The sequence below is a fragment of the Phoenix dactylifera genome, chromosome 9 (assembly GCF_009389715.1).
Source record: "Phoenix dactylifera cultivar Barhee BC4 chromosome 9, palm_55x_up_171113_PBpolish2nd_filt_p, whole genome shotgun sequence".
Taxonomy (NCBI): Eukaryota; Viridiplantae; Streptophyta; class Magnoliopsida; order Arecales; family Arecaceae; genus Phoenix; species Phoenix dactylifera.
Genome location: NC_052400.1, coordinates 17836224 through 17850966, shown reverse-complemented (window position 1 = coordinate 17850966; position 14743 = coordinate 17836224). Strand labels below are relative to the sequence as shown.

The 14743-nt window shown below is 39.6% G+C and overlaps 1 protein-coding gene across 1 annotated transcript; it reads left to right on the top strand.

Moving 5' to 3' along the window:
* Window positions 1–6132: 6132 nt before the first annotated feature.
* On the top strand, window positions 6133–7851 carry LOC103709178 (arabinogalactan protein 41-like). Its single transcript, XM_008794442.4, has 2 exons — window positions 6133–6445; window positions 7259–7851. The coding sequence occupies exons 1-2, from the start codon at window positions 6331–6333 to the stop codon at window positions 7363–7365; spliced, it is 222 nt and encodes a 73-aa protein (XP_008792664.1). The 5' UTR covers window positions 6133–6330; the 3' UTR covers window positions 7366–7851.
* Window positions 7852–14743: the final 6892 nt, after the last annotated feature.

The window sequence follows — 14743 nt, the reverse complement described above, 5'->3', positions numbered from 1 at the left end:
CACAGGTACGTACTAGTTTTCCATCATCACAACCATATTGCTAGGGAATAGCATCAATAGTGATCATCAGGCTAGTTCCTTGGGGAAAGGTATAGAGGCTGTTTTTTATGGGAGGCAGAATCACATTGTTTAATGCTGTATTGACCATGCTTCCATATTCTTAACTGATCGATGTATGTGTTTGACGGGTAGCTGATAGAATAGGCCAGTTTAGGAGGCTTTTCTATGAAGAGGCGAGATAAAAAACAGGTGGTTTTCATTGTCCTATGAACTAGCCAACCGTATGCAAAGGAAGGAGGATTAGGTATTAAAAAGGCCAGCTAGTCTGAATCTTTCACTGCTGGATGTGGGCCCGGAAGCTGTTGAAAGGCGGACATTCTGGATGGAAATGGTCAATCAACACAACTAAACGCTCGAGGAAGAGATTTGGCATAATTTGTCTATGGTCAACCCGAAGAAAGTTTGTGCCGCAAAATCCCCCAGATATACAGACAATAGGCTAGATCTGCTTTGATATCAAATCTAACAATCCATGATCTCATCTAAAAAGACTAGCTAAAAAATATTATTTAGATTTCTTAGCCCAATATAAGTATCAAACATCTCTCAAATATATAACTGATATGAACTAAATACATGCTCATACGGATTCTCACACTTATAGTTTGTTGTAAAGAGTCCCTTAAATGTGAAATGTTGGCCACCATCTGTTGTCTCTTAGGACTTGCTAGAGAATAAAAATGGTCGCACTAAAGTTTAAAGAAGTTCTTGGGTTCAACCTGTCTTAGCTTTATGTTGGCATTTCTAAACGGAATGAAATGTAGAGTATTTCTACAGAAAAGATCATCTAGCACATTAGTTTTGAGCAAGATTTTGCAATTATTTCAGTTCCGGGGCAGCTTGTGCACTCCAAAATGAAGGAAACTCATTCACAAATTTGGCAAGCTCTCATCTTCTTTCCTAGCCATGAGTCCCAGTTTTACATTACCGACCTACTTGTAAACCATCTTGGTTCTGGACCTTATGGTGTAAAGGTTCTCCTCTAATTCTTCAATAAATTCAGGGGAAGGTCTTCCTTCCTCCTAATTACCTCAAAAAAAAAAAAAAATCCATAGCAATGGGTGGATCAGAGACATCAATGGTTGACAAGATACACAGCTTTATATTCCTCAAATTCATGTTAACATATCTTAGAGACCCTCCCTTTCTCAATTGATTTCAAGAGTTTTGCAGGACAACTACCAACTTCATTAACATCATTACTTACTCTGATACGCAAGAGATTCCATCACCTCCGAGAGAAATCACATTCTTTGATCCATGTGGAAGAATAGGAAGGTCAACCATCAAAGGTTTCAAAACTCGACATTGTAATCATCTTAGCATCATCAGAACTATGGTTTTCAGTGAGGCAGAACAGTACAACTAGCCAACCTCATTTCCTTTAAATGGAGGCCCAAATAGGACCTGGCCTGGCCCATCCAAAATCAAAGTATTCGCAGGATTCAATTCTTATAATGGTAATGTTCAGACCAACTTGAGCCCATCTACTAAACGGGCCCAGGTTTTTTCATCCTCTGCCTTGTTTGACTGGTCAACCTGTCCGGCTCTACAAGCTCTAACTAGAGAAATTTGGAATGCCATCTTCTCTTTTCTTCAACATATTGTAGTGTTCCATGTTTTGATGTCAGTCGTGGGATTTGTTTTTAGATCCTTTCTTCAAAAAAGATTCTGGTCCAAGGATCTTGTAAGGTTTGATATTTGTTGGGTCTTGGTCGAGTCTAATTTACTTAAGTCCTAAGATTTTTAATCTTCATGTCGATGCAAGTCAGTCAAAAAATAGGAGTGAATGGACACTTCAAAACGTATTCATATCTTGCTTGTGGGAAACCGCTGCTCTAAGATTGCCGTGCAAAAGCACCAAAAAACCAAGAGGGTGGCAACTTGAATCTAGCATTACTTGCCTTTTCTCTTAACTAATTACAAGAATATTTTCAAGGCTGCACAACTAGTATTATGTATAAAATCATCAATGTATGTGCACGGACTATGATAAATTTATGCCTTTATTTGGGGCTAGGTGCATAATGGCTCAATAATAACTATAATTATAATACACGGATTTTTCTGCTTCTGTGAAAGATGATGATGTGGCTTTTTATGAAAATATGAAAATGGGTTGCTTCTGTAAAATTCCCTACATACCATTGTCTTGCACATTCTCTAAGTATTTCAATATGTAAAACATATTATAATTTTTAGATGTTCGTATACTTGTTCAACAAAATACAAAGGTCTCCCATTTTACTTTGTTGAACTGGATAAAACTCATATTCTGAGTCTTTTTTATTTCTTCTGCGGATCAAGTTGATGGACAGCTATGGTGGTTCAAAACAAATTTGATTGCTATGATAATATACTGGCATTGACTAGTGTAAGCAGCTATCCACTCTGCACTCGTGGAAATTGCCGGGTTCGGTGGTTTCTATTTTTTCCTATTCATGTGACATCTGCTGCCACATGCTACAGAATTCTATGCTTGGAAACATAAAGGTCTTTCGCTCTTTCAAAGTGAAATAAAAAAAAAATTATTTCTCGAAAGAAGAAAATTACCCACCCATCTATTGCTGGTGAGACTATGACAACTCGGGACGACTCATATTCTGCTCCTGCAGCAATCCGGATGGTTTTCAACGTTTGGGAGTTTTTGCCCTTGAGTTTTCTCGAGGTCAACTTTGATAGCAGTATGATGGACGGTGGCAGCAGAAGAAAACTGAGTTCGTCATCTAAGGCTCAGACTCTTGCAAGGGCAAAATAGATTCCTCCAAGCGCACCTACGATTACGCTACGAGTGGAACTTGGAATTGTGATTGTTCTTGAACGGTAGTGACTGTAACCTGGTCTTTAACAATGCTGAACTGCTTTTAAGTTTGCTTTGTTAAAGCCTGCCTGCCTGCCATGTGAAGGTAGTTTAGCATTAGATGCTGGGGTGGATGGAATCTATTTTGTTGCTTACGGACCGGTATCAACCGAAAACATAGAAGCTTCCTTAAAATATGTGTTCATGAATGCATATTCCTTGATATGTCCATAATTTCGAATCCGAACAAACTTACCCATTTACTCTTGAATGTAGCACAATTGTTCTTGTTGGTGGCTAAAACAGACAATGTTATTTCATTTGGCATATTAAAGACTGATCTGGACTTCACCCACAGTATTCGTTGGATATACTGTACCAGCCTGCAGAGCTGAAGAGATGGGGCAAGGTGATGGAGATGTTGCTGGGGGAAGCAATGGAGCAGCCGAGGATGCCATAAATCATCTTTTAATTGGGTTCCATTGCCCAGGTATTTCTAGGCGCCACCCACCTCCCCAACCAAAAAAACCAAAACAACTTTGGAGGGACATTATCACCATGGGAAGGTGGCTTAGCATCAGACTAACGCATGACCTTGGGAATGAACCAGTGATTGGCACAAGTTGTTGTTCCTTGTTTGTTTTATTTCCTTCTCTGTTTTACTCTATTTTCTTCTCACCTCTTTTCTGAACTTTTTGTTTTTCTTTCTTCTTCTCCTCCTCCTCCTTTTCTTGAAATTTTCCTACCTTCCTCAACAAATTTGGTAGGTGTTACTCTCCTTCAACCTCAAAAGACCAGTCAGATTCACAATTAAAGCCTATTGCTCCATCTAAACCACCTATCAAGGGCTGGGACATAACAAGGGATATCAACCAATTAGTAAGGATATTAATGGGCCAGTCTTATTGGTTTTATATTAATGGGAAACTTAACAACCAATCCCCTTCTTGGCTTCCATTGGATGGTCAGTCCTCGTCGTTGGCTGGATGTATTCAAGATTTTTAATATGTTTTGCTCGAACCAATCTCAATTAAAACTTGACAACCATTTAGCAGGGATGCGAATGAGCTAATCTATTGGCCTTGCATCGTTTTGGTAAGATCACTAGCTAGGTGGATTTGCAATATTCTCTGCCCAGACTCGGTCCATTGACACCCCTGCCATTTAGCAATGGTAGGTTATTTGCCTTGGCCTATTTACAGTTCTCCACTATTTTAACACGCATGTTTGCTGCGTTTCCATGGTAAAATGTTTCAGGCCTTCTTTTTTTCTCCACACACGCATGGCACATGATTTGGTCGCGTATGAATACAACATCAAACCCCATCACTTGGTCTCTACTTGGTTGTCACACACTCAAAAGGATCAACAATTTAGGTCATCTTGCCCTCTTGCCATCAATTGGCTCTCCAACCTTTGCATGGCTTTTTGGTATTCCGGCCCCAGCCATGAGCCATGCACATCTTTCTAGCTATCATGCCAGCCAAAAACCACCCATGTGAAGAAGGCAAACACGATTGATAAAGAATATGAAACGGACCACCCGCTCATGGAGGGAAGAATAATTGCTCCAATGGCAGTCGAGGGAAGAACTAGCCGTTGGGCCGAACGTTAAGAGAGTCTTCGAAGGCTTTGAGAATTCCGTTCCAGGAGGGCTATGGTCCCCCAAGAACTCCCGTCTCTTCTTTTGCCCCACTGTCACCCCCCCCCTTCTCTCTCTCTCAATCAGTGGCTCGCACATGCTGAAGGCGAATATTGCTCGCCAAAAAGCTGGGTGGCTCATTTTGGCCTCCCCTTATCATCAAAAAAAGGAACATTGCTCGCCAAAAGGACGAGATTTTTGAATGTGGGCGATCCCTGCCTTAAAGCGGTGCTGACAAGCAACAATGCTACTTTCCTGTGTCTTTCTCTGTGCAATGACTAAACTACCTTTCAGCTGTGGGCGACATATGATCACTTGAGCTTGATGAGAAGTCTCCTTATTCCTTGATCATGGATGGCATGCTGCTTGATGGTTATTGAACGTAAGTTGCTCGGAGGAAAATTATTGATGGCTTTTGATGGTCCCATGTTCAGATATCTAGTACTAGTGGTGAGGAAGAATGAAGAACAAAGTAGAGAGTATACATAGATCTGGTCATGGGATCATATTGGCCTCCTCATACGAGATGGTCATGCGAGTCAGAGATAACTAGCGTGGAGGTTGTAATCGATTAGCACACTGCGGTTTTCTATAAGTTTTAGGTTGAAATAATAGCCTAGTTCAGAGATGGTGTTATTATACATGCAAATTTTGGACGTCAGCTCTGCATGGGTTCAACCTTCCATCGATCGTATCATATGAGTACAAGATTGCGGGCAACGATGATGTCATATATACTCGAATAGAGGCTAAACATAAAAAGTATGCATCGATACGCCGAAGGTAAGTCAGCTTTCCAATTATGAAAAGCTAGCTTTCGTTAAACAAGACTAGGAGAATATGAAATGATGAATGTTTTGGAGTGTGGACTTGGGAGCTAATTCGAGTTTGTTAGGGTCGGCATTTGGTGGTTCCTTTGGTGGACTTGGGAGCTAGCGACTATGCAATCTCCATCATCATTGTCCAAAATTACATCATTTTAAAACTTTTTATGCACCGGCAATCCATCCCCTTCCATCTACAATATATGAATCTCCTACTTTAGATATATGGCAATATTTGATCGTAAAAAAAACCTAGACATCTATAATAATTTTTTTTTTTTTGCATTTCGATTCCATGGTAATTAGTAATAATTTCTTCTTTAGCTAATCAATGCATTATATAAAATTTTAATTGTATGCCTTGAATGGCAAAGCATTCCAAGACCATTTTATGTTGAAGAAAATGAATTGCGAGTTGTGACAGGATAATTGAAACTTGCCAGCTATCACACAACCAGCGTTGCAATTGGGCATGAGTCGAACACCACCAGACGGGATCTAGCCTAGGTTTGGTTGGACGGTATCTATTGGTGCTCCGGCGTTGCGCACAATATTTGCGGTACCGTATACAGGGTTGCACCAGATGGACGGCAGAAATCGATCCATCAAAATCCGAGTGCCTCACATCCACGATTGGGGCGCCACGTGGGATGTCGTGGGCCCCAGGAGCGGAAGAGAGCTCACAGATAGCCAGGCTGGCGGAGTGGCGAGCTGTGACCGGACGTTCACATGGGTGGGCCCCGCGAAGCTCAGCGGTTTTTCGTCTCCTTCCCCCGGACCCCCACCCCCCTCCTTCTATAAAAAAACGTCAGGGGAAAATAAAAATACTAACGAAAGGGAAGGGCGGACAAGAAAAAACTCGGCGCTTCGCCTTTCGGTCCTTGAATCCCTGGTCTCGTATCCTCTCCACCTCTCTTTCTGGTGTTATTGAGAGGGAGGGAGATCAAGGGTTTCCAGGGTTTGATCTTTGATTTCTTGATCCGAAGGCGAGGTCGGTCTTGGAGATGGCGGTGATCCCTAGAGTTCCTTTTGGTTTGATGGCCGTCGCGGCCCTTATCTTCGGCATCGTCTTGCCGGCCGTCCAGTCCCAGGCTCCGGCACCGGCGCCGACCAGCGACGGTTAGCCACATTTCCCCAAATCTTCGTTCTTGTCCTTTTTCTTTCTTTTGTTTTTTTGTTTTTTCCTTACATTCTTCTTAAAAGTTTGGATTTTTCCCGTTTCTTGAGGCTTCTCTGCGGCGTGTTTTTAATATCTAAGTCGTTTTGATATATGGTTGTGCTTGATTCGTAAACTCCAGTATCGTTTTCTCAAATCGCTTCTTAGCTGTTGGAAAATTTTAAAATTGTTATTATTAATTGATATTTAATCTGGATTTTATAACATTTTGATAGATCTTATTTTACTTTGATTTGACTCTCATTCTCTTTCTCTCCAAAGGAATGCAGAATGAGGGGAAAAAAATATCTTTTTTTTTCTTCTGATGAAAGGGGAGGGGAGGCTTGGCCACTCAAAATTTATGGTTCGCTGAAATGTTTGATGACCTCAAAATTCAGTGAATCAGAAAAAGACTATGCACTCTGAGAACAACTCAAATCAACTAACTGTCTGCTGGTGTCCTTGGATGGGAAAATCTGGAAAATTTATTGCTTGCCTTCAGCATGTGTTATTATCTGAGGATAAGTTTGCCTTGGCATCAATTTATGCTTCAAAATCCTACATTTATAGAAGACAGTGTGCTTTACTGACAACCTATCCAAACTGATGTCCATTAAGCTTTCCAACTGCCTAGATATTGCCTTCTCAACCGCCCACCAGTTCCAAGGACTTGGCTATCCACTTTGTTATCTTTAGCTGTTGTAGAATCACCGATATCCATCGTGTGTAGTTTGAACTGATGATGTTGAATGATTTGTTTCTTTGCTCCTCTGCAGGGACATCGATTGACCAAGGAATTGCCTACGTGCTGATGCTAGTGGCCTTAGTCCTCACCTATCTCATCCACCCCTTGGATGCTTCATCCCCCTACAAGCTCTTCTAAGCCCATTCATGGACTGAATTGATGGATTTGTTAGGGAAGGGAGCGGGCATGGTTGGACTGGTTGTTCATTTTGTTTGAATCTGTTGTGGTTTGGGATTTGAACCTCTGGTTGTTTTGTTTTTACTGGCCGTGGTTTTGATGAGATTCTTTTTTTATGCATGTCTCCATCCAGATTCCTTCATTCTCCCCTATATCAACCAACAGACCCCATAAATGCAGCAGAAATCATGCGTTTTCGCATCTTTAGTTGCTGATGCCTCATGGTTTGGTATCATTCGGACAAGGTTGCTGCTTGTGGGTTGAAACTTGCGTGCCGCATCTTTAATTGCTGGATGTCTATACAATTACTGCTTGTAGGTTGCTGCCTGTATGTGTATTGACATGGAGAAGACATGAAATGTGCTGTGTTTTAAAATTCTAGAAGAGCTGTCATTCAATGCTTGTGTTTGATATTTGATCGTCTTGAAATCCAGTGATTTTTATTCATTATGCCTGGCCGAGGTACGAACTTGTGCTGGCAGCGTTAATGGATGACTATTCGATTTAGAAAAGAATGCAGACATAACAATCTTTGTCCTGAGAAATCTTGGTTAATGACTGAATTATTTGCCGTTAGGGTTGCAAGCCCTACTACAGGCAGTCAATTGGACGTTCTAGCGTTGATGTTTCTGCAATTCTGCGTTGTTGGAATAGCATTCTGTGTCATTTTTTGATAGCCTGGGAAGCAAGACTAATTATCTTGATCCCCTGCAGTAACTTCCAAGTTGTGCTCGCTAGGTTTGGAACTTGTGGGAGTATGAATTCGAACGGATACTGAACAGATGCTCTGGGTCGCCAGGCTGATAAGGGATGCAACTTCTGTTCTCATAATAAAGAAGAATACCCAATTACCAACTTTTTATTGACACTGAAATTTAAAGATCTGGGCATCAAGCCTGCCAGAAAAAAGGAATGGAAAAACTGATGTTATGCTAAAATTTAGGCAAAAAAAATGTCGAATCTATTTCAAATACAAGATTGTTAACAAAAAATGTTTTTATGCTTAAATGATTTAGTTCGTTTTTATTTTTGGATGTTCTTTTTTAGCAAAATCGTGGGAAATACTGGGAAACTTCCAAGAGAACCTGTAGGATCGGAGTGTTCGTTTAACCAACGAGCTCCTCCTGTTATCCTCCAAACCTCCAAGGGTCACTGAAACGTTGGGCATACAGAAGATTAGCCTTAAGATTATGAATAGTTAGCAAAGAAGCTAAGATGAAGAAAAAGACAAACCATAACAAATAGTGCTACAACTAATTACCTAGTTTAGTTGGGATCTCCAAGTTCATTCACCGCTGATGTCTCAGGAGATTCAATCTTTGGAATCTATATCAGTCATCCAGTCCTGTAATAGTATAATCTGTCAGCTCAGCACCGTTAGCAGGAAAACCCAAGGGGTTTACCTACTTAAAACACCATTCCAAACAAGAACATGACGTTCATCATATTCCTTAATAAGTTTTAGAATACATTAGAGCAAGCAAACAAGGATTGCCGCTCCCCCATTAACCAATATGTTGTTGCTTTTTGCTGAAATTAATAAGCCATCACCCAAACCTGCTAAACACCACAAACACTATTAACCTGCTGCGATTCTCCTTAAGTATTCATGGAATAGCAGGGGTATATCCAACATTGAACCAATTTCACTGCTAAGATCAACCCTGCAAAAGCTAGCTATGCAACGATGCTGAGAAGCAATACCCCTTTTTTTTTTTTGCTAATGACCATATACTTTAAAGAGACACATTCCCGACAAGAAGAGATATATGAATACATAGATAGCAAAGTCGAGGCTAGCCATGCATCAGTAATGAGAAACAATACCCTACCCCTTTTCGGAGTAGCATTTTCTAGTCCAGTAATGGTTACATTGGAGACTGTACTTTTAAAAGCCTAGGACAAAAGGAAATTGTAGCCAGGCACATGCAAAAGAGATGCTTCAACTTTAATTCCATTTAGTTGCCTCTTTCAATGTCATATATTATGCTGTCAAAGATTATTTTTTAAAAAATGGTCAACAAAAAACAGCATTACAGAGGAAACGACCACATCCATAAAAGTCACCTGGAGAAATTTAAAAAATAGATCATACTTTCAGAAAGATCCGTTAAATATGGCCCTGACAGCTTGATATGAGAAGTGCTTACCTATTTGACAAGATAGCTTGCAAGTTTCTGCAAGGCAAATTGCATCTTATTAACTAATATCGGTTAAGCTGTTTAAGGCTTCTCATGCCTTCTCCGTCAAGTTACCTGCTTTACCAAGCTCTCAAGCCTTCAAAAGCTTTAGCGTGCATCTGTCTGCATCAAGGAACAATCCCTTTGGGGCTGCTGGGTTAGGGAAGTTTGAATTTCCATGGATAGTTTATGAATTTGCATTCCTTCTACGTAGGCCATACTTGACAAGTAAACAACAATTCCAACCAACGCGCCTGCACTCCCAACACATGGTCCCAAGATACGCCATCTTGGTGCCGGGCCCTACACCGGTGCCACTCTGTCATTGTGTCAGTATGTCCGGCATGGAGGCCAGTTCGGCATAATACCGAGTGTCGGTATGCCCCCCCCATACTATGTACCATTATCAAACCAGTATAGTAAAGTATACTCCGTACCACCGATTCGGTAACGTATGACATACCATGCGTGGCCCTACTGCCCTACACCTGCAAAAAAAATCCCTTCATGCTTTCCTTCATGCCATAAATATCATGAAGTTCTGGGAGACAAGCACTCTGATTTGTTGAAATTTCTAGAAATTTTCACTTTAAGAAGGTTATAATATATCTGCAGCAAAGATTGTATACCATTGACCCATCTACAGTTGCAAAATCCATTTTGTCATTAATAATCAGTAACCGACATATGGACGACTCAATTGCTGCATGAATGGCAATGCTATAACAGCAGTAGCAGCGTCTTAAAAGACCCCATTGAATGTCTCACGCCCGTAACAAAACCTGCCTGTCGGAAGAACCTCAACCAGAACCTATATTTGTAATCCAAATTAACTAAGCTGTTAATGGGATTCTCTCATTGCAACAGGTTAATTATGCATGGTCAGATCAATTTTCTTTTATACATAAATAAGCGTTCATTGAGCATGTCATTTTTGAGGACAGAGATCCTTCCCACAATGATAGTCACATATTTTAAATGAGAAATATACCTCCAAACCTCAGCTAATGTTTGCCTTATGGTCATTTTCAGCACCTTTGCTGGATCCTTCTGCAAGCGGCATCCTCAACTAACTAATTAGATAGCTGTAAAAAGTGTCAAATGTGTCATGAAATAAAAGTATTTAGTTCCAAGAAAACTAAATAACGACTGAGTCAGGAAAACTTGGGCAATGCCAAACAGTAAAAGAAGAGATCAAATCTGATATATGAAGTTGCAAGTTAATAAATTACCGACTGGGTCAGTTTTATGAAAACCATCAATCCTAACACAACACATGCTTCGTGATAGAAGAATGATATAACACTATGTTAGTATATTTGAGGCAGGAATGAAGTTCTATCTGATGTCCTGTTTTTGCAACATCAAGCGGACATGTAGCAGCAGCAGCAAGACTACCTGCAAGAAAACCTGCTGAAAAGTTGGCCCCCAGAATACTAGCTGCCTTCCCTTCCTCACCAACCCAAGTAAGCTTCTTCTTATCTGTATAAAAAGAATTCCAGATCATAAGTGCCTGTAACATATCAATAAACCATAACATGCTGCTATGCAGATTTATAACTTCGACAAAGATAAATAAAGTCGCACGACAATAAAGCATATGAAAGTGAAAGTGCACCAGCTCAAGATTTGAGCAGAAAATAGCAGAAAAAGGAACATCATGGTCAAGTTGTGCTCCCACACCCATCTATAGTGTATGATACCCTTGCACTATTTATATTATTCGATAAGTTCAGTGATAACATAATTTTTTGATGACAAGTTTCATGTGGACTAAACATGAATAAAATATCATCCAACAATAATGAATTTGCCAAAAAGTAAAGTACTGACTAATATTTGTGATATGATGGCAAGGGAAAAAAAATGCTTATATGAAGTGGGGAAAGGTGGGGGTTGGTTAAGTGGCCAAGCTAGCATCTTCCTTTTCCAATAGCATCTTGAAGGTATGTTAACAATAACCACTAAAGTAAAAAGACAACACATATGGTTCTCAATGTAATTTGTACTTCTGTGTGGTGAAAGGATGCCAAGTAAAGTTTTCCACATCCCTGGGGGCCCCACTCCAGTTTGAGATTCTTTGAATGCCTGTCACAGTAGAACAGGTTCATAGATCCTCTAAGAACAAAAAATCATGGTGGAAAGGAAAATTGTAAGATAACAGTTTTGAAAATCATGATTCTGTACCAGCAAAAAAAAAAAACACACAGAGCCTCGTGCTAAATTCGAAGTGATAGAACTGTTTGCCAGAAGAAAAAAAAGTTGGGCTGCTTTAGGTCATTTGATAGACCGAGATAAGGAGAACAAATTGGAGGGTTATTAATGCAAGTAGGTATTGGGATCAGACAACCCTAGAAAATCTGAAGTTATGACCAGATTTTCTGATGAAAGTGATTGCAAAAGTTTTTTGCGGGAAAAAGTTTAGTTCTTGCAAAGGGTGAAAAAAAGGTCAAATCCTTAATTATAGAGTAGCTCTTAAAGCAAGGAAGCAACAAATTCTATCCCATTCTAATAGTATCTAATATATACCGCAGTTATCTTCCTCTTTTAAGAACTTACAACATCAGAATTTTAATGTCTTGCTTTTCTAATGATCAGAACTTGATTCCATTTTTCACCTAAAAACCAAGAACTTGCATTGACTTGTAGGCCACATCAATTTAAAGGAAGTGGACAGAGAAGATATGTTTTGATTAGACGGTCATAAGCCCATTAAAGTGGACCTCGCCAAGAAATGAAATAGCTGGCACAAGATATGTCCGTCTACAACATTGTCAAGAACTGGCAAGGGGTATATGCTAAACAAGATGGCTAAAACTCGAGGTAAATCTCAAATCTCTTAGCTGCATGGGAAGTCTAATCAAGTGAAATATATGGATTAGAAATATTGACAAGTCCACTAGTTTCCAAAGGTTGTCGGGCATTGCCTAGGAACCTCTGACACTGACTGGGAGGGGAATGGGTCATGATTTCATAAGGAACTTGTTTCATGACAAGTGAATTATCCATTCCCTTATTCGGCTACAACTAGGGTTGTAAATGGTGGAGATTAAGCAAGTTTCAACTTTCAAGGAGAAATCCTAGCAGGAAATATTTGATCAAATCTTTCTGTGGTCCTTTGATGATCAAAGGGATAGGACATACGAGCAAGAAAAATCAGCACTAAAAACTTTTGGAACCTTTTCAACTAAAACTTTCAAAAAAGTACCATTTGAAGGGAGAACAAAAGGATTCCACCCTCTTAAGTCTTCAACAGATAATGATCATCTGCTGAAGTACCTAGAATTAGCAAGCACCAATTATGCAAAATTGTCGACTTAAGCATGAATAAATTCTCCATTAGTGAAAAAGTTGTAAACATGAGAAGCGTACCTGCATATGTGTCCTCGCCAGCTCAATTGGAGCAAGCTATGCATGCTAATGAGCTTGCAATCAAGCTAGCAATCAGGGGAGCACAAGGTGTAAAGTTTGGAGATTTGTGGATTGTAAACTCTTCAACCAGTTGCACAATATGTCATAACATGGTAAATATATCCCCACCTGTTAGAGATCAGGAAAGAATGTGAGAAAAGGCATGTATCCACAGTGACAACAAGCAGTCTTGTGTGTTTACCTTGGATATAGTAGGTTTGAAAAAATAAACACTTTAAGAGAGCAAATAAGTCATCTATTCAATCAACATATGGTAGCATGCAGAGTTCAGCCTTCTAAAGGTTTTGACAATCATTCTACATTCAATGCACATGATGACTGGAGAGCTAATCCTTGTGATTGCAGTTAAGAGCACTGAAACAAGAAAGATTCAAGCACAACCAGCAAAAATGTATACGGCTGCAATAAAAACCGAACAGCTTTATTAACGTTGTCCATGAAGTCTTTTAAATTCATATGCTTTGAAAACTTCTGCATGAATAATTAATTACCTGTAAGATGGCTAATATGCTGCCAACAGGAATAGGGATAATGACAGACAGGTGCAGAGAAGACAGCGACAAGAAATACAAAGAGAACGAGTTATTTATCTAGCTTTTCTAATATAACAATGTATAATACAAAGGGGACACTTAGGTATCTATTCTGATGTAAATCTAACTTCTGTTATCATGGCATCCTTCTTAAGCATATTTAATGAAAACAAAATCACCATGGTGATTTTTATCTTATACAGATTAAACATAATTTATGATGAATGGATGTCATTACTGGGAACTGGGACGAGTATTTTGTCTTCTCAAGGAACAGTTCTATGTATCTGTTGCTGATATAATGTACTGTATTACCTATTTTTATGACATCATTATTAAGTATCTTCTGTTGAAAACAAAATCAATCATAGATACCATGATGGTGTCTAACTTATAAATAAAACACCAAATTTCGATGACAAGACACCATTAATGAAAAGCAGAAATCGGTAAGCTTGATTTGGATGGAAAGGCATGCACAGCAGGCTGCATAGGTCACATGAAGTTATGCAGAATAGGATGCAAAAGTCTGACAGACAAAACCAAAGAGAACAGCACCCTGACTTAAACATCTTCTTTTAAAAATAAGGGACCTACAATTCAGAAGCCAAAGCCAACATTAGAAAATGGTGGCACCAAATTATCAAGCACAATTTGTGCACTAGTACACATACATATTAAAAAAAAAAAACCTCAGAAATACACATGATAATGAATTAATTTCAATGCAGCAAGACAAGTGGAGATGTGCAGTTTTTGCTCAAAGACATACCTGGGAAAATCATTCCCCTATCCGAACATTAGATGAATTGGACAGTAAGCGTGCATAGATTAGCATGAAGCATGTGTGAGGGCAGATGAACATGTGAAAGAAGATATAGGATTCCATTGTGGGGCATCATAAAGACACGAGATAACAGTAAAGGGCTGATGTAGACGACATAATCATTTTTAAGACGAGAGACTTTTGGGTGGACGTTCTTCTTTTAATGGAAACGGAACTTCGCAGCAAAAGCCAGCTTTCCTTCCACATACATGGAACATGTACAATCCCATGCAATCTGAAAAGACCACCTAGTGATGCTAAATATTCCCTGGTCATACATAGCAACGTAACATCATGAGAGAGGAGAAAAGAAGGCTTCTTAGAGAGCGAGAAGAACATCAAACTATGAGATCTGAGCAATACTAAGA